The sequence below is a fragment of the Polyodon spathula genome, chromosome 14 (genome assembly GCF_017654505.1).
Source record: "Polyodon spathula isolate WHYD16114869_AA chromosome 14, ASM1765450v1, whole genome shotgun sequence".
Lineage (NCBI taxonomy): Eukaryota > Metazoa > Chordata > Actinopteri > Acipenseriformes > Polyodontidae > Polyodon > Polyodon spathula.
The window spans coordinates 35551770-35571024 of NC_054547.1; the positions used below are offsets into that span (position 1 = coordinate 35551770).

Consider the following 19255-nt stretch of genomic DNA (forward strand, 5'->3'; position numbering starts at 1 on the left):
CATTGAAGTATGTGGCTGTGGTATTTTGCCAGATTTTTGCATTCTTTTTTCTATTTTATGTAAGGTTTTTTTTTTTTTTTTTTTCACACATTAAATACATCATGGTGCAAAATGAACTAAAACTAAAGATTAAACATATCCTTAATCTTTAATCCTTGAAAGTGTGCATTTAAAAACTGTTCTGTACTTAACTTAGCAAGTTAACAATAAATTATTTAAACCATGAATTAATTTTGCCTGTTTTTTTTGTTTTTTTTGTCCCAAAAGCAATACTGTAACTAGTGCTGCATCTGTACATTATCAGTGTTTTTGTTTTGTTCTATTCGGTTTAATTAATTTATTTTAAACAATTTAACAACAAGTTTGTACTTCAAGCTCACAAATGGGCATGCAGTCATATTCATGTCTCCCACCTTAATTGTATTTATTTCAGACAATGACAGATTTTTTTTTTATTTTAAACAACATTTTTTTCAATGTGTGTGTGTGTATATATATATATATATATATATATATATATATATATATAATATATATATATATGAAATCCATCTGTTAGGTAGACAAATACCAGGAATTAAATTTGAGATTGTTAGAAAAAAGAAAAAAAAAAAAACTTGCATAAACAATTATAAGTTCTTAACTGATGTTCTTCTACTGTGTGTGAAATCACACAACTTCAGACAATTATATCATCAAATATAATTCAAAACACAATATCATCAAAAATCAGCTTCTAATATTTTTGCCAGTGGTAAGGAAACAAGGTTGAGAAATTGAGTAGTCATCAGTTTCAGATTGCTTGTTGATTAATCCAATAAAAATATGAATGTTTCACTTTGTATGCACAGTATCATACAAGTAATAATGTTCTTATCTTGCCACTTTAGGAAACAAAAAGATTCTGACAGTGAAATTTGTGAAATCATTTGTTAGTTTCAAGCCCATTTGAAAACTGACTTAGGTGTTGACAAAAAATAAATCCAAACGACATGTCATCAGCTTAAAAACCCTTTAGGTTTAGCTTCAACATGTTATTTTGTTTGTTTAGTTTTTTTTTGGTTTGTTTTTTAAGTAGTATCTAAAACTAACCCAGTAAATTACTTTTTTCTACAGATTTTATGTAAGCTGCACTTAAGCCTCGCCTTTTCTGTAATTTGACCCCAAACTTTTTTTTTGCAGCCTGCCTGCTGTCTCTGCTCCTTGTGTAGCTAAAGAATGAAGCTCTGACAATAACAGCCTCTTAATCTGTTAAACCAGACAGTGAAGAATACTGAGTAACTCAACTAGGTGCTGCAGACATACTTCTTTAGGTCTGTCAGTTTGAATTGCCATAGCTGTTTGATAATCAAAGTGCTCATTGACTTAACTTTTGAAAAATTTCATTCAAGCTAAGTGGGCAATAAGGTCATCTAATCTCTGTTGGAAGCATCATTAACTGTTTTTAACCGAGACTAAATTGAACAACAGCTTTTTTGTTATTCTGCATGTTTAATGATGGTTAAATTTGAAAAAAAAAAAAGACTGTGTAATGTACAATTTTTTATTACAGCAATTGCTGTAATAGATAGGCTTGTTATATTGATTGATATTTCTACTGTAGTGGTAAATTTGCTTTGTCTGTTTTTCCCCATGGTTAGCATTCTGTGCAATATCTTTAACATATGTGAAGAAAGCATTATTCTTTTTAATGTACATGGCATTCTTGTTTATTACTCATCCATCGTTCTTTTAAAATAAAATAATTATACTACCATCCACACTCTGTCCCTTTACTCTTCAGATGGTAATGTGTTTCAACTGAAGACTGTTTTAATGGTCGGTTTTAATGCCTATATTCAAATCTGGTTTTTATACACACTAGGGATGTGTGACCCCAGTAACAGGCATATAGTCAAGATAGTCAAATTCATAGGATCTGGTTATTTCAGTTGTACACATAAACAAGAGGAGTTCTGAACTCTGAAACCCAGGACTCTTCTTAAAACATTCTATGGGCATAACCATTCACATGTATGCATTGTTGTAATGGGATAAGTTCTATGGATGTCTATACTAAGTACTTGTATCATTGTAGATGGAGATAGTGGAAGTTGCTTTGGACCAATCACTGATAAAAATCGAGACTTGTACATCGCCTCAGTAAGACGATTTAGAAAGGTGCAAAAGTTCATCAAAATTGGTAAGATCATTTAACTAATTTTATTTTAATTTCTGAAATATTGTACGTATTTTGTTGGTTAAGCATTAAGAAAAGGCAGGGGGGAAGGAGACCTGTTTGTTGGGAAGAACAATCAGCCTTTATAAACTACATTGGAGTTTATTTCCAAAGTGCTTTAGTATGTAGGAAATGCCAGCTTTTTTTCCAAGAATATTGTTTTTCCTAAATGTACCTTGAATCTCATGGGGCAACAAAATCAGACTTTAATTGTATGATGAATATAATTATATTGCTGCTGAGTTTCCCTCGTGTTTGGAAAGGGTTCGCTTTTTATTCAATGCTTATATATATAACTAGTTTCAATTTGGAAAATGGAGGTAAAAAGTAGATCACTTTTTAGAATCTAAAAGGGGCAACCACAAGTCCAGTTTTATCTAGGTCTTTATGCCAAAATGTGTGGGGTTATTTAAAAATGCTTTTAGGACATTGTGGCAAAGTGGCTTGCAGTGTTTAATTAGGAGACATACAATTGTAATCCACTCAGAACTGGTTTTTAATTGTAATCCTGGTGTGGTGACCAAACAGTAATTCCAGGCAATACACAACAATGTGTAATGCACTGGAATAGTAAATGGGTTGCAGTCCCAAATAATAAACACATTCAGTAGTACACGCACAATACACAAACACGATCACCAGTCCTGGATGAGTGCTGTAGTGCTCATGGTGCAAAATACAATTAATCATGGTAACAAGTGAGGTGATGTCTGGGTTTGTGCTGACCTCTGGCGATAGCTCCAGACGTGTTTAGCCATCTACTAAATAACAAGTAACAGTTAGAGACAAAACAAAACACTCACACGATATTACACAGGTCCTTCCCTTCGATTCCTTAACTAAAACGAAGGAACAAATTGCGTTGCTTTGTTCCCTTCTTGTACCCTCACACATGACCCCTTGGTAAACGATTGCAGCCGCATCTCCAATCCGCAGCTGCCACATCGTTTCCCTTCTGAGTCGATGAATTAGTGCACTGAAACTCCACCCCCTTTCTAGATGACAGACTTCCTTTTAACCCCGGGAATGTCAGGCCAAACATTCCAGGGTACTCTGTTCCCGTTACGTAGCGCCCTCACAGGTCAGGAGGGAGATTTAGCACCAAGAATCATTCTATTTCTGTCACAGACATACAACATTCTCAATCAAATAGTTGTTTTTTTTTAAACACTTTTTAGAACACAGGGCCATCACAGATTAACATGCATTTAATAATTTGTATCTACAGTTATAAAACTCCAGTAAACTATTTGAGAACTCTTTAAAGCCTCTCAATTGGGAAATGTGAAGGTCGTGTAGCATGCAAGGTTATGACAGACACTATTGGAATGCATGAAATTCAGAACAGCCCCTTAAATCCCTATTGATGAAACAAGATTTGTATGTATGCATATCTGTTACATTAATCATCTTTCATTTCATCATCGGCTGCAGATGGCTTCTGGAGTTTACAGTGTTATAATATTAAGCACAATTTTATGTTTTCTTACACCACTGCTTTTTTTGTTTTCTTTCTAGGTACAATGGTTTACACTGTGGATTGGAATGACTCTGCAAATATACTCTTACCCAAACACTGTACATGTGGACAAAGACCATCTACCACAAAACATATATATGAAAGATGCAAAGTACCATACCATCCATTTTAAGTATTCAACTTATTTTTTTTTTTTTTTACAACTTTAAACGCTTGTGTGAACCTTTTAGAAATATTAAATTATGTTGCTTTGCTATATGCCAAACGCCTGTCATTTTTCATAGGGATTTTGTTGTTTTTGTATCACTTTCTCAAGAGATCCATTAACAAAACACAAATGAAGCACTTCTATTCATTACCCTGGTCTCAGCATTCAGATACATTTACTGACTGTAGCGAACTGTAGTCCTTTCTTTTAGATGAGTGAGGCCATTGGGAAATGTAATGAGTTGAAACAGGTAGGTCATGTCCAGTGTTGAAGGTTTCTGTGCTTTGATCATACTATATTAGCTTGTGTGTTGTATCTCCCTGCATGGTTAAATCTATTTTGGATGGGCATGTTTTAATTATTACATGTATTATTTTGTATATTCAGAATGAATGATGTTAAAACAAGAAACATCAATACAGTATGTAATATAGTCTATAATCAATTAACTTATGGAATTGTATTACAGTACTTACGGGAAAACCTTTCCAAGTTATTTTAATGTAATATATCAACACCAGACTTGTAGAATATTAGAAACAATGGCATTTAATCCATTTTACAAGTTTACACATATGATTCATGGTACCGTTGTTCTGTTAAAACCCTTCTCTATCCCTAAGTCTCCTTTCTTGCTTTCACACTTTACTCTGTGTTGTAGACTACTACTTCTGATCTGGTGAGTTGATTGCTTTCTGTAGTTCTTTCTACTCAACCTCCCTTCACTCACTTGGCTTTCTACATTAAACACATTGTCCTACAGGTTTGATTTACACTTTGCATTATTTTTACCCTTCATTTAAGAAGGATTGTGTGCCCTGGTTGATGTAGTAAATGCCACATTTAATGCATATTGTTTCTTACACCCTGTAGTCTAGGACAGGGTTTCCCAGCCCTGGTCCTGGGGGCCTACTGTGTCTGCTGGTTTTCATTCCAACTGAGATCTCAGTTACTTAATTAAACCCTTAATTGAACTGATAATTTGCTTAATTAGACCTGTTTACTTGTTTTCAGCTCTTAAACAGTTGCAGATTTCAAGTTAGCTATAAGATATAAGTTAGATATAATTTTATAAGTAACTTGAACTCTGCAACTATTTTAAGATCTGAACACAGTTAAAAAAAAAAGTATAATTAAGCAAATTATCAGTTCAACTAAGGGTCTAAAGGGATTGGGAAACCCTGGTCTAGGGCAAGGGTTCCCAAACTTTTTTTGCTACGCAACCCCACATCCCCTTCTAATAAACAGTACAATATTTAGAAAAATATGGTATGATTTTCCTAAAATAACATATTGTAACGTCACACGTAAAGTGAAAGCAGACTCCACACAGGCAGCATCTTTGTGCTTGAATTCAGCAGTTTATTAGCACAGGTCAAATAAACAATTAAGACCCACATCAAAACAAAACAAAATAATAAAAAGCTATCTCTCTGTTCTAAATTCCAGTCTACCTCTCACTCTGAGACATTCTCTGTGACTCACTTGTTGTCCAACTGTGCTCAAGCATGCATCTATTTGTCTATTCGCATTAAACCGCACCCTCCAGTTTACAGTGCAGATGGGACAGTGTCAAAGGTGCAACATTTAAATAAGTGACTAAACTTTAATAAAGTATTATTTTTAAAATCGCTATTAGTAATTGTATTAACATCAGTACATAGTCACTTATTCTCATTCTTCATTCCACATTTAAATGAGAAAGTAAGAATGTGGAGGATTTAATTGTTTCACAGCCAAACCTCATAAATTAAATTGATTGTACTATTATTACAGTATTGCTATTACAGTGTACCTTTTTGTTTAGGTCACGGTCTGGTTTTACTAGTAGTAGTGCCCTTACTGCTTTTAATCTGGTCATTTAAATTTCTGTTTGGTTTTGTTTATAAGATAAAAGGTATACTCGGCGTCGTAACCCGAGCTGACATTCTACCGAGGTCACACTGAGGTTTCAAGCTATAGCTGGCAGTATTTATATGACTGCTTGGTTTTTACTGTTCATCCTCCTACAAGGCAAACCAATACCAGAAGTACATGAGCATCAGCATTGATGATGCAATAAAACAACTGAGTGCACGACCTCTCTGTCCTCATAGCTAGTTACGGCCATAGGTATACTGTTAGCAATACTACAATAATAATAGTAATAAAATAATTTAAATTTACTGTGAAACAAGTAAATTAGTGAGGACAAGTGAGCAAGAGAGCTTTTAAATTCCCCAAATCCTTGCTTTATTACTGTTAGTGCAATTACGAATATTAATTGTATTGTTTGTCCTTCTTAATATTAACTTCATTATAACTTCATTAAAGATTTATTTAATAAAATGTTGCAACCTCGTTTATGTTTCTACATTATGCACACAGCAAAACCCATAACTTAAACTCAAAGCTAAGACCCCTTCTATTTATAAACTGCAGGTGTATCTAAATCCTAGTTATTTTTTTGTATTTTATTTGTGAAAAAATGTATTTGATATTAAAACCTACCTCACAATGCAGATTGCATGGCTTGCATAGCTCATAAAGAAGCTCTAATTTTAAAAATGTCGGTGGTAAAATTAAACTGTTTCATCCAGATTTTACGTGGCTTTGTTTTTTCTTTAGGGTATATGGCATTTAAAATAACAACAGTTGAAAAAATAATAACAGCCAACTATTCCTCGTTAATTACTGGACACGTTATGACCTGACCAAAAAAGTGTCACCTCAGTTGTCAAAAAAATAAAAAAAGTAAATACAATCCTAAACTTGTAGACACAGGACAGTAATAATTAAAAAAAAAAAAAGATGTGTGTCAACTCTGTTGTCAGAACCAAAAACAACTACTTCACCTTGTAGATGGGATAAAAATGTAAAAAAAACAAGTTATCAGTTATCATAAAAAAATGAAATGTAGATGCAGGAACCTTGTTGCACAAGTAATTGCCCAGATGTGGACACAGCAATTGCTTCCAACTGAGTTGCGCAATTTCAGGAGCAGTTGGGTTGCGCAACTGATCACTCAGGTGTGGACCTGGCTTAAAATGTCAGAAATGGGTAAATCAACATTTAATATGTATATATAAGACCACACTGGCAATGCTTCAATAGAAGAAAGAAATGTTCACCCAACACTTTATATAAAAATTCTGCAAGAAAAGGGCCAAGTCATTTCAGATGCTGTGCTAAAATGTATTTTAACTTAAAAAAGTTTCAGCTGAGGTTTAAGAAATCATTAACGGGAAATCTGTATTAGTCACCATTTTCCATAAATGACCCCTCTATTTCTGGTAAATGCCTTGCCTATATCCAAACCTACAGGAACATGAATTTGTGCCTGGTGACTAGGCCAGTTTTAAGTGTTTGTCATGAGAGAATTCTGACAAACCTTTTTATTGCAAAAATCTGTCTGTAATTACTGTAACATGTACACAAGAATCTTGTGACTAAATGTTGTAGCATGTTACCTTTTACAGCATGCCAGAGGTCGTGACTTACATTGTATTTACTGATTGCATCAATATTTTGGTTGTATGTGTCATTTGGGGTTAAAACAAAAAAAATCACTGTTTTCGTTTAATGATGAAACCTTGAGCAACCACATTTAGTTATTTATTTATTACAAGAGTTAGAGGCTGCTCTTAATTAATGTACTATTTAATACAAGTACCCACCCCATTTGTGGGTCGGTAATAAGGAATCCAAGATGCTCTAGCTGTTTTGTGTATGTTAGAGCATCATTGCTTCTAATTTCGAGCACTGTGTGCCTTAAGTGAGACACTAATAATTCCAAACTACAACATTCAGACAGAATACTAGACCCCCATCTGACAGACGCCAGTGTAATGATGGTCTTGTCCCTTTTAATAATGTTTTTATGAGTATAAATGTCAATAGTATCTATATTATTTGGGCATAGCTGCTGGACAGGATGTGCAGTGTAAGTGGATTTTATGTAACAGTAAGTAGTTTGTAAAGAAGTTTATGTGACAGACTTACAACTCTTCTCCTGCTCAGCTGTTGAGAATATAAGTAGATGATGGTTTGTGTATGTAATCAGGAGTATATGATTCTTCAGTGAAGTTTCCTGTCGGAATATATATATATATATATATATAATTTTTTTATATATTTTTTTCTTTACTTATTTGTAGTTGTGTGTTTTGTTAGTCGACTTTAGAATTCCTCCTTAATGTTTTTTGTCATGGTAGAATGTAAACTGTGGCATTTGTCCAATTTTTCACTGAGTTACAAACAAGTCATATGAATTCAATATTGATAAAACAAACCATTAAATGAAACGCCTAATGACAACATAAACGCAAACATGTAAGTCACGCATGCCGTTATTGTATTTTATTAGATGGCCCCTTAATAAAATAACTCCTTTAGATTTGTTTTTGAAATACGATATGTTTTTGTGGGTTATTTTGAATTGTTGGTCACTTTTCCTATTAACAGAGGAGCTGCTTATAGAGTAAAACTGTTCCGGCAGTATGGGTTTAGTTTGGTTTTTTTGTAAATATGGTAATTGATTGATTTATTTGTATTCTGTTTCTTTCTTTGCAGGAACAAACATTGTGGGCCCGCCTTGCTGCAATGGCAATAGCCAATAAAGAACTGACAACTGCAGAGGTTGCTTATGCAGCAGTCAGAGGTATGAAAGCACTTTTAATTATTGATCTTCTGATTTTGTGTTCTTTGCTGCCCTTAGTGTTAATATTGTACTGCGGTGGTTTGTGTCACAGATTGAGAATTATGTTTCTCTAACAGATCATAATTCGATGCACTCTGTACAAGGGCTTACATGCAAAATTTGTATTGTTTAGCATGTATTTCCACATTCATTGTGAATAAAGGTTACAGTGAAGTCCTTTTTCAAGGTATTGCGTTGCCAATCGCAATGGGTATTATTTTTTTTAGAATCCATTATCAGGGTTTGTACGGTCGTGGACATCCTGGAAAAGTCATGGAATTTGAAAGTGGTGATTTCCAGGCCTGGAAATACCATGGAAAAATAATACATTCCAAAGTCTTGGAAAAGTCATGAAAAAATTGCTGAGAATTTTTAATATTATTTGAACTGCACTATATGTTAAAGACTACTGTTTTTTGTTGTTGTTTTGTTTTGTTTTTCTGTCTCTGTTTCCTTGGCTGCTTGCACAGATTTATTTATTTGTTTATTTATTTTTATGGTTGCTAAGTAACAAATTTGGCAACGAAGGCATATACATCACTAGGATGTACAGTACACATAGGTAATAAAAACATTCCTATGATTTGTGTAGAAATGCCAATGAAAACAGTGGTAAGTACACATTGAACATTTTTATACTGAAACACCTGCCCAGTTTTGTAGGTTTACAATTTACCAAAACTGTTTGCTTGGTTTCTTAGAGCTACTTACTTTTTTTTTTTTTTCTTTTTTTTACAAATTAAGTAAATAAATAAATACATTTTCCTCTCTATGCTTGGTAGTTAGTCCTTCCGTTTGTCGCCCACTTTTGAACAAAGTTAGGCACCTATGTTGGACAATTTCTCTGACACTGATTAAAACACTGAATTGTTATACTGCTTTTAGAATGAAACAAGTATAGATACCAAAACTGACTCTGTGTGGCTGAATAAGAAAGAACCCTGCAGCATGTTTAGAATCGTTGTTTATACACCACACAAGCCCTGCACTTTTATAAATGCAGCATTATAATGGAAACAGTGTCCTTCAGTTTTGAGAAAATAAATGGGCAACTGGTGTAAATGAGTAATGATCAGACCTTTACTAATTGTGGAAATGTAATTTTATTCCTCAGATTGACAAAGTCTAGTACATCAATTCTATAAAGGATCTACCATCCAAAGAATCACCTGTGGCTCATTTGATGATGTTTAGTGGAAATGTACAAGTCGCAGAAGGGGTTCTTCTTCAAGCAGGTCTTCTATACCAAGCAATCCAGGTTCATATAAACCTTTACAACTGGGACAGGTAATAATATTTGTTTTATTTATGTTATGTGTCCACATGCAATGTTGTACCGTGCAGAGGGATGGCCAGATATCAAACTTTTTTTTTTTTTTTTGGTCTTGTACGTTTTTTAATAATTGGGGAAAGTAAATATTTCTGTGGCAAGGAAGTGGTGTGTTTGAAAGTATTTGCAGGCCTAGTTATAGCTAGCATCTTTTCCTCTCCTAGGGCGCTGGAACTGGCAGTAAAACACAAGACACATGTTGACACTATTCTAACTCACAGGCAGAAATATTTAGAGGATTTCAGCAAAAAAGAAACCAACAAAAGATTCTTGCAGTACTCAGAGGAAGTAAGTAGCTCAATTTAAAAAAAAAAACAGGTTTAATCCATAAATACATATCCAACTGCAATGAATATTGTGCATTTTAAACTGTTATAAACTGGTCAAACACATATTCTTTTGAAATTAGGATAATCTTTTTTATTCATTAATTTATTTTGCTTTTGTCTGACAGGAACATCATAATATAGTTGACGTCACATGAATTATAAAAGTGAATGATTTGTTTCAGCTATTTGGAATCAGAATTGTAACATCTTGTTTTTAGAAATATTGTCTTGATTTGAAATCCATGAATTAGCAGCAAAAATATTTCTTTTTTAGTATTATGTATTAACAACCAATGCAATGCAATAATTGACTTCATTGGATTCCCGTAGTAATTCTTAATTCATCTGTATTCTGTATGTATTAAAGTTTGTCAAGATTATGTTTTTTTTTTTTTGTTGTTGTTTTTTACAGAATATTCACACTTTGTCTTGTTCTTCCTTTAGGTGGAAGTAGATTTGGGAAAAAATCAAGCCAAAATTGAAATGGAAATAGCTGAAGAGCAAGAAAAGGCAGCAACCACTTCAGCAGCTTCAACAGCGAGAAGCAGCATATCCACAAGATGTTAACCTGTGATAGAATTACTCCTCATTTCATGATATAGTGCCCTTCTTCATTTCACAGACTACTTAGAATTACACTTACATTAAATCTAAAATGCCAGTGTAACAATTGTAATACCAATATGGTCTATAATTCTCTTGTGGGCAAATCACAGACAATTTGCAATGGAATGGCAATTTACCCACAGTGGAAAACCAAGCCTATATATACATGTGTGTGTGTGTATTTCAGATTAGAACTAATTGAAGTTAAGAACACTATGTTAAAATGCTGCATCATATATATATATATATATATATATATATATTCATTATTATATATATATATATATAATATATATATATATATACCCACACACCACACACATGTACATATGTATATATATATATATATAGTATATATATATGATATATATATATATATATATATATATATAGAGGTTTAGGTTCTACATTTAATAAATTAAAACGTCAATAGTAGGATTGTACTATGTATATTTTTATATATTATGTATTTGTATTGTTGTTATATAAAACTCAATTTTGCTGTGTTACAATACATTAATTATATTAAGAGAAACTGAATGCACGTTTCTACAATAATTGGTTTTTATTTGCACTAAAATGTATTGGGGGTGGAAAAATAAACGTAATCACAAGCAGTAGTTCCACGGCCTGTCATTTCAAGGTCGAAACCATTACAGCATGCCCATTTCTGTCTACTTGTGCAAGCGGTATGGATGAAAAATTAAGCAAACTCCTCCCTTTTCATTTTCTACCTGTTGGACCATACATGTTCAAAAATGGTTTGTTTTGGGGGCTGAAGCCAGAATATTCAGAGGTAATTGATTTTTTTTCACTTTTTTATTTTTAAATAAATAAATCAAATAAACAATCATCTGCTTTTAAAAACAATATTTACACGTCATTATTAACAACAAAAACTTCTGAAGCAGAAACTTCTGGAAATTTCAAAAACTGACCGTAAGTAGCCTACGTGGCAAAATGCTTTATTAAAGAAAATACAGGATATTGGCACTGGTGTTTTCACTACAACTTTTCCATTCAGCTGGCAAAGGTAATAATGGCAATTCAAGGCCCATTTCAATTGATTTAATGGTTTAAAATAACCGTGGTTATAAAAGCACTACCTACGACAGTGCTATGTGATTCACTCACTGGTATTTTTGATTGGAAAATACGGTTGAATGCAATAGATGGTAGTACTATTTAAATGGTGGCTGTATATAAAAACAGCAGTTTCAATAGGATGAAAAATGCCCAGAGTAGTATTTGTCACATTGCATTTTGGGGAGGGTAGGACACTATCTTCATATGCGGTTATGTAAAGGATCAGCACTTGTGTTAACACCACGATTTATCAAGTATTACATTTTTTTTTTTAGTTTTTTTTTTTAGTTTTAAACCTATTTTAACTGTAAGCTGTAATTGATTTTGATAACATTCTTAACCATGCTCATTCTAAGGCAATGGTTCTTCTGGAGCATTTAACCTTTGCTGGTAAAATGTTATTTTATTATTATTTTTTTTAATCTAAATCTAAATGGACTAATATTATTAGAGTAAGCTGTACCATTTAAATAGTGTTTCCAGCTTATTGTGAAAGGACTGGCAGGAATACCATCTTGTTTAATTATTCCCAGGCCTATGTCACATTACTGTACTCTCTCTCTCTATCTCTCTCTCTCTCTACAGTAAGTCCAGCTTTAGCAGATCTTAAGTTATGTGTTTGATTGTTTTGTTTTTAAATATGTTCATATGGAATTGATACCTAAAAATTCTAATAATGGCTCCATATAAGTGCTGAAATAAGATAAGGTTATTGCACCTGGTTGACTAAGACCTGTACACCCTAGGCTGCATTACTATGTAATATGTTTCATTACTTTGTTAGCGCTACCGATGTATGAAATATAAAGCTTATATGTATGCATTCTAAGATGTATCCAAGTCTCAACATCATTGTTTGTATAATAACAGTTTTTCTCTAAGCAATGCTCCCAGCTAGCGGGTTACCTTAGTACTGTGGTGTTGATCGATTTGCTGAGTTTGCCAGGCTCTGGCTGAATAACTGCAGCTGACAAGCAGAGCTGTCCCACAAACTAGAAACCAAAAAATCCATACCAGTACTGTACAGAAATGTCAGGGGTTTTTTTGTCTTTTATAATATATATATATATATATATATATATTATATATATATATATATATATATATATATATATATATATATATATATATATATATATATATATATAATATATATATTAAAAAATTAGGTGACTTCCGAGTGGTTAACAATGTCAGACAGCATTGGCAAATATAAATTGCCAGGACCACATGCAGCTTATAAAATGTTTATAGTAAGAGCTGTCCACACACGTGGCTACAGCAGATAACCTTTAGAGACCTTTACCGGACACACAGAAAGCAGCAAATAGTTCCTATATAGATGCATGTTGTATTGTTTTTTTTTTAGTTAAAATAAAATTCATGCTGAATCATTTTTAGCAATCAGACTAACAAAATAAATGATTGTGCAGAAGGACAATGCACATTAAGTCATTCAATAATTTATTTGATATTGTTTACCTGTGCATAAGAAGATATCTGCCTGTTATGCACCGAAATAAATGATCCAGAACCGATCAAAGTCTTTATAAACATCAGCTTTAAACAGATTTGCCGCAATATCTCTTAAACAAATGTCCATTACATATTGCGTAATTATACTTTTTTTTAATATAAGTGCTTTAAATTATGTTGTTTTTTTTTTAAATAAAGGTCACTTAAACCGTGCTCCAGGAAGTTCTGAGGGCATGGTCAGTGTTCGAGCTTTCTTCCCTTCGCTCTACCGGTGTCGGCACATTAAACTCTGCAGAAACTAACAAATCATCGTCCGAGCGGTCTCTGTCCACCTGCATTGTTTCCTCGTATGTAGGAAGATATTTCACTTCATCATACGACGGTAGTTGCAGGACAGGAGAAATGAAGTATCCTGCATCGAGCTCTGGGCATCGGTCGATCAGAAAATCCTGAGAGGCAGTGATGTGACCGTTTAATAAAGATGGGTCTTCTGGACTATCCTGGTGTCTTCGAGGTCTTGGGCAAATGATCCTCTGCACGAAATAACCCATAGCAAATAAAAGCAGGAGGATTAAAATCCCGGATAATTTCCTCGTTATCCAGGCAACGCTGTCAATGAAAGTGTGTAGAGGCTGTTTGCAGCATCTGATCTGTGGGCTGGTGGTATTCCCAAACACGCAGCATCCCTGGCTTTCTTCACATGTTATATCCCCACAGATCCTCAATGCTTCGCAAGTCTGATAGTGCAGCATTAGAAAAGTACAATGCAGTGATACATGTGTTGAGAAATAAACCATTCTCTAGTTTTAGATTTTTTGTTTTTTTTTGTAATTGTTTTCTCGGTGCTCCTGAGTTGTACAGTAGCAAACCAGCACACAAGCAGATCGTTTACACCAGACTGCCGTATTTGGCAATGCGCTGAAAGAAGTAGGACCGGGTGAGCTGTTTTCCTCGTTTGATTGCAGCGTGGAAACTTGAGCTCGATCTGATATCTGAATTCTTACATCACAATGGTGCAAACGTTCTCTAATATAACACAACTCATTTGGCGAGTTACGTTGCTGCTTTGAATCTAGGTTGTGAAGCGTGACCGATATAACAATAATAAATCCATTAATGCAGCCGATCTGTCCTTTTTTTAAATCCCAACAATTTAAATTAAGATTTAGTTACCATCCAAATTTTAAATTCCCAGTTTAGCTAGTTATCGGCTGCTTTTGATCCTAAATGAACGCTATAGCTGAACAGAATGCAAGCGACAACAGTTTATTTTTCCAATTTACAATGTATAGTGCCTGCTTGGTGGTTTTTAATGCATTTTCTAATGCTTCGCCTTGTCCATTAGGGCTCCAGACTCATAAACGTGTGTAACAATCCTGCAGAATTTCTCAGCTCCAGCATGTCTAGAAAAGCACGCTGTCTCACAGTGGCCAGTTAAAGAAACTGGGATTCGTCTCCTTCTTGATGATAATAAGCAACGGTGTCTAGAGAACATGCAGCAGGTCTGCTATTCCACACGCGATATACAGCATTTACAGCTATCGTGTTAAATAAAAGGCACACAGAGTAATTCGTGAATTAATAATTATGACCTTTAGTATCCCATTTATGTTGAAGGTCATTTTAGTTCAATACATTTTCATGTCAGATATCTGCGTATACGGTTCTAACCTCTTTGCCTTTATGTCATATTGATATTGTTTCCCTGCCATCAGTTAATGTAGAAATGCCTCAACGATTTATTCCGTAAAAGCTGCATCGTTGTGTTTTTTGGGTCGTACAGTGCTATTTTATAGAGAGCAATAACAAGCATCCTAATTCTCAAATCGAGATTCTCGGTCACTATTGAGATCCAACGGCTTTGGAGTAAGTTATCATGTGACATTCAAGAAGTCTGAACAACTAAACAAAATACTACTGATTTCTGTACTGGCTAAACCTGATTTCTGTACTGGTTAACCCTGAGTACTGATGACCACTAGAAAACTACAGACGCTGTCGCGCTATTTTCGAAAGCAGTTTATGGATGTAAAATTAAAGCTACTATCCTTGGTGCTGAAAAATACTGGGAATCACTAAACAATGCTAGTACTGTAATATACACTGCCTTCATAACAGCTGCTGTGGCAGATAATGTCCTTTCGAGAAACACCTAGTAGCATTAACTAAAGGATAATCTTCAGCTCTAGTGTACATTACTACCAACCCGCCAGCGCCCTCTCTGAAAAATGTGCTTTAATTGGTACTATATAACTTTACAGACTTATCTTTGGTCCTCTTGTCAGTGGGCCCACAGTGTGTATTGAATTGCTCTTCTATGTCTCCGGTTGTTTTATTTATTTATTTATTTATTTATTTATTTATTCATTTATTCCTTCTGTGAACTTGTGAGGCTAAGGTCTGACCACCTCATTTATTTATTTTTGTTGTTGTTATTTTAATAACAAACCGTTTCCCCCAAACACCCTTACAAACTCTACTCACTGGCCATTATAATAGCCAGAATCATTTACGAGACCAAGTGTGAATTTCAGACTACAATACAGTTCTTTCTAGTTTAAACTCACCCTGTAGGATCGTTTTGTTCCTTTTTGTTGTTGCTTTTTCGGTAACACTTTAGTTTAGGCATCCGTTATAAGTGGTTATAAACAAAAGCAAAAACAAAACAATGGCAAAAGTGTATAATAACTGTATTGCAAAAACAAAACAAGCCCATACAATTGGTGAGACAGACATATATTGACAGTAGACACACAGGCAGAGAAAGACAAACAGACCTGAAAAGACTCCCAGACTATATCCGTTATAAGAGATTATAAACAATAGCTTAAAAAAAAAACAATGACAAACACTCTTATTATTTCTATTCATATTCTATAATTGTTAATTCTAGCAAAAATGATTTATAGAATGGCTTTTAAACAGAACTATTTGATCCAATAAGGAGAACACATTATGTAAGCAATAAGACACGACAGTGTGTGGGATATACTCTAATATCCACACGCCCGTGTGCGTTATAAGTCACAAGGCGAAGCCGAGTTGCGCTTATAAAACGGATCAACCAACATAACAACCCCCCCCACCCACCCACCCCAAAAACCCGTAAAAACATGTTTTAATTAACAAAAAAAGTAATTTTTTATTAAATATCATTCCACCTCTGCCTGAATTTAGAAAAAATAGTCCTTAAAACATTAAAAAAAAAACTCAAAAATGCATTAATTAAAAAATAATTTCAGATGTTGAATTGAACATTGACATTGGAAGTGCAGTTTTGATTCGTTACGCTTCTTGTAATTCTTGGTTTATTCATTACATTTCAAAGTAAAACATTACTGCCCATTTTCATCATGACACAGCACAAATGAGTCTGCCTTTAAATCACGCAGCACAAATAAGACTGCCTTTATTTTAAATCACGCAGACCCTTCCTCACAAGACCTGCAACAGTTATTAAAAAAATAATAATTTGTTACCAGGGGTAGTGACGGGAAGTATCCATAACAGATTTGTGCTGCAGCTTCAGAGTGGCGAGAAAGACGTTATTCGCATGGAATACCCGGTTACTTATCAAACTGACTGCAATTTACAGCTTGGTAACGTGGAGAACTACTGGGCCAGTGTTAAGAAACTATTTGAAACAATGTAGGGCACAGCAGAAAACATCATACCATCGTACCTGGACACATTTAAAAGGTACGGCAGGAACTGTCGAGATGAATTTATAAATGTTCAGCTTCAGATCACACAGCTGCGCAGGGGGTGGGTCCAGTGGCAGCAGGCAGGCAGACCGAAGAATGGACAGCGGGAGCAACGGCAAAAAAACCTATTTTAACCCCAAAGTCTCTTTTAAGAGGGATCCGAATATTTTGTGAAAAGCTGAAAAATATTTTTTAAACTATTCATTTTCAAAATGGGACAGGGAAACGCCGTAGTTCAGGGAGAAGGAACAGAGCGGCCAAAATGGGGGGTTTGGAATTTATTTGAATACACTTTTGCTTTTTTTTCACACTACTTTAATTAGTCATTGGTCTCCGATTCAGATTCATTCAATATCTCGTGTACACTTCGGTTTCCCAAACGTTCAACATTTACATAAATCTCGTGGTCATGTTTATTGCGATAAATTTCAATACGTCTGCCGTTTTTGTTTTTAAGTTCTAGTGTATGGATATCTGCCAGTGATTTGCCCGTTTTTGGTAAAAGTGCCAACCCATGGTGATATGCTGTAATATCAACACCGGCATGTGACCTGTTTTGACCAATCAGGATAGAATATTTAAAATGCCCATTTTATAATACACATTGCGTATGATTCCTGACTTTTTTAGGATCCCTGAATCAGGGATTTGTAGATCTATCTTGGACTTGTTTATGCATTTTGTGACGTTGAACAAATGCATTAAAACAGATAATAGTATTACTAAATAACTTTGCCCCATCAATTATGTTTTTTTAAGCATTTTTGCTTAGCAGTCTGTGTATATGAAAAAAAGAAAAAATATATATTTTAGCATACAGCTTTTTTTGCGATTTGTCCAAAATTTATAAGGCGAATGGCACTTACAGTATTTACAAACCACAATACCATTAACACTATTTAACTGTAATGGGCCATAAAAATGATGTCATTGCCACTTAGTATTTACTGGCTTTGAGAAATATGAACATGGACCACTTAGTCTCCAAAAGAAAACAAAATATGAATGGTGTATAGTATTACTGTGACAGGTTCTTTAAATTGTAGTTTGTCAATAGTTATCAACAAGAATCAAGTGACATCATACCAAATCACAAGCAGGCAAGTGGGGCTAGGCCACCTCTGTTTACATAAATAAGGTAGGGCCCTTTGATTACCACGGTTACAAAAATCAAAAATCCAAAAGTGCATGTGAGCCTCTTAGGTTATTTCTGTATGTAAAATAGGACCCTACTCCAGTGATTGGGATGAGGCTAGTATTCCCACAGCTGGTTAGATTTTTTTTTTTTTTTCCCTAATCGATACAAAATAAAAAATATAATAATATGAATTATATAACTGTGAGCAACTGATGCATATTCATTTCTAAAAGCATTACACATGTTTAAACTATCCTCAGTCAGATTATGAATGCATTATTATTAGGTTGGGGAGCAATAAAGAGGAAGAAATCTGGAGAAGTGGCCTTTTCACAGCTGAATGAGGTCTTTTACTTGTGAACACTGTGTTGATCCACTGCACCACCAGTAAAACGTTTGCTGTTTGTCTAACCCAGATGTCCAGTTACTGCTGTTAGGAGTAGACACATTGTTCATTATGTGAACAAAGCGTCTGCAGTGTTTCCAGACAAGACTCAGGGCTCTTTTCTTACAAATATGCATGTTGTTTTTTTTTTAAAAGGGCTTATCACAAGAGCTGATACCAAAGACACATCATGCCTCTTGGGATGGTTAGACATGTTTTTTTTTTCTAAATTCACCACAAAGCTGCCAAACTTATAAATGACTAAAGAATTGTTTATTCCAGATGGTTTGTGATGCCTGAACCAAAATGTTAAGCTTCCTGGAAAAAACGGTTCTATCTATCTTTGTGGTTAAAAAAAAAAGACAAAACAAATCAAACAGGGTTCATTATGCGCATCATATAGAGCATGCTGTGGAGAAACAGTAGGATAGGGAACCACCTTGCCGGGTTGGTAATGTCCTTAAGGGTTTAAAGTACTTGAGGTGGTCAAAAGCAGAACTAAAGCTAAGCATGAACCTTTTACTGTGTGGCTGGTTTGCTAATGTGAGTGACTCAATCAATTTCACTGTGCCAAGAAACTAAAGAAATGCTTCCTATTCTGATTTCTGTAGATAATG

General features: G+C 34.3%; 2 protein-coding genes across 2 annotated transcripts in view; one reads left to right on the forward strand and one right to left on the reverse strand.

The window, feature by feature from the left end:
• Nucleotides 1–11074, forward strand: part of LOC121326606 (intraflagellar transport protein 80 homolog) — a 43756-nt gene extending 32682 nt beyond the window's left edge. Inside the window, exons 6-10 of the mRNA XM_041269935.1 lie at nucleotides 8458–8545; nucleotides 9177–9196; nucleotides 9714–9871; nucleotides 10079–10202; nucleotides 10688–11074. Coding sequence (XP_041125869.1) covers nucleotides 8458–8545; nucleotides 9177–9196; nucleotides 9714–9871; nucleotides 10079–10202; nucleotides 10688–10810 — 513 coding nt within the window. The 3' untranslated portion in view covers nucleotides 10811–11074. The remainder of the gene's footprint in view (nucleotides 1–8457; nucleotides 8546–9176; nucleotides 9197–9713; nucleotides 9872–10078; nucleotides 10203–10687) is intronic.
• A 2390-nt stretch (nucleotides 11075–13464) lies between these two features.
• LOC121326535 (uncharacterized membrane protein C3orf80 homolog) lies at nucleotides 13465–14242 on the reverse strand. The gene has a single exon (XM_041269871.1). The coding sequence runs from the start codon at nucleotides 14206–14208 to the stop codon at nucleotides 13615–13617; it is 594 nt and encodes a 197-aa protein (XP_041125805.1). The 5' UTR covers nucleotides 14209–14242; the 3' UTR covers nucleotides 13465–13614.
• Nucleotides 14243–19255: the final 5013 nt, after the last annotated feature.

Coding starts and splice junctions, on each gene's coding strand:
- LOC121326535 (XM_041269871.1), bottom strand. CDS start 14,208: ATGGTTTATTTCTCAACACATGTATCACTGCATTGTACTTTTCTAATG.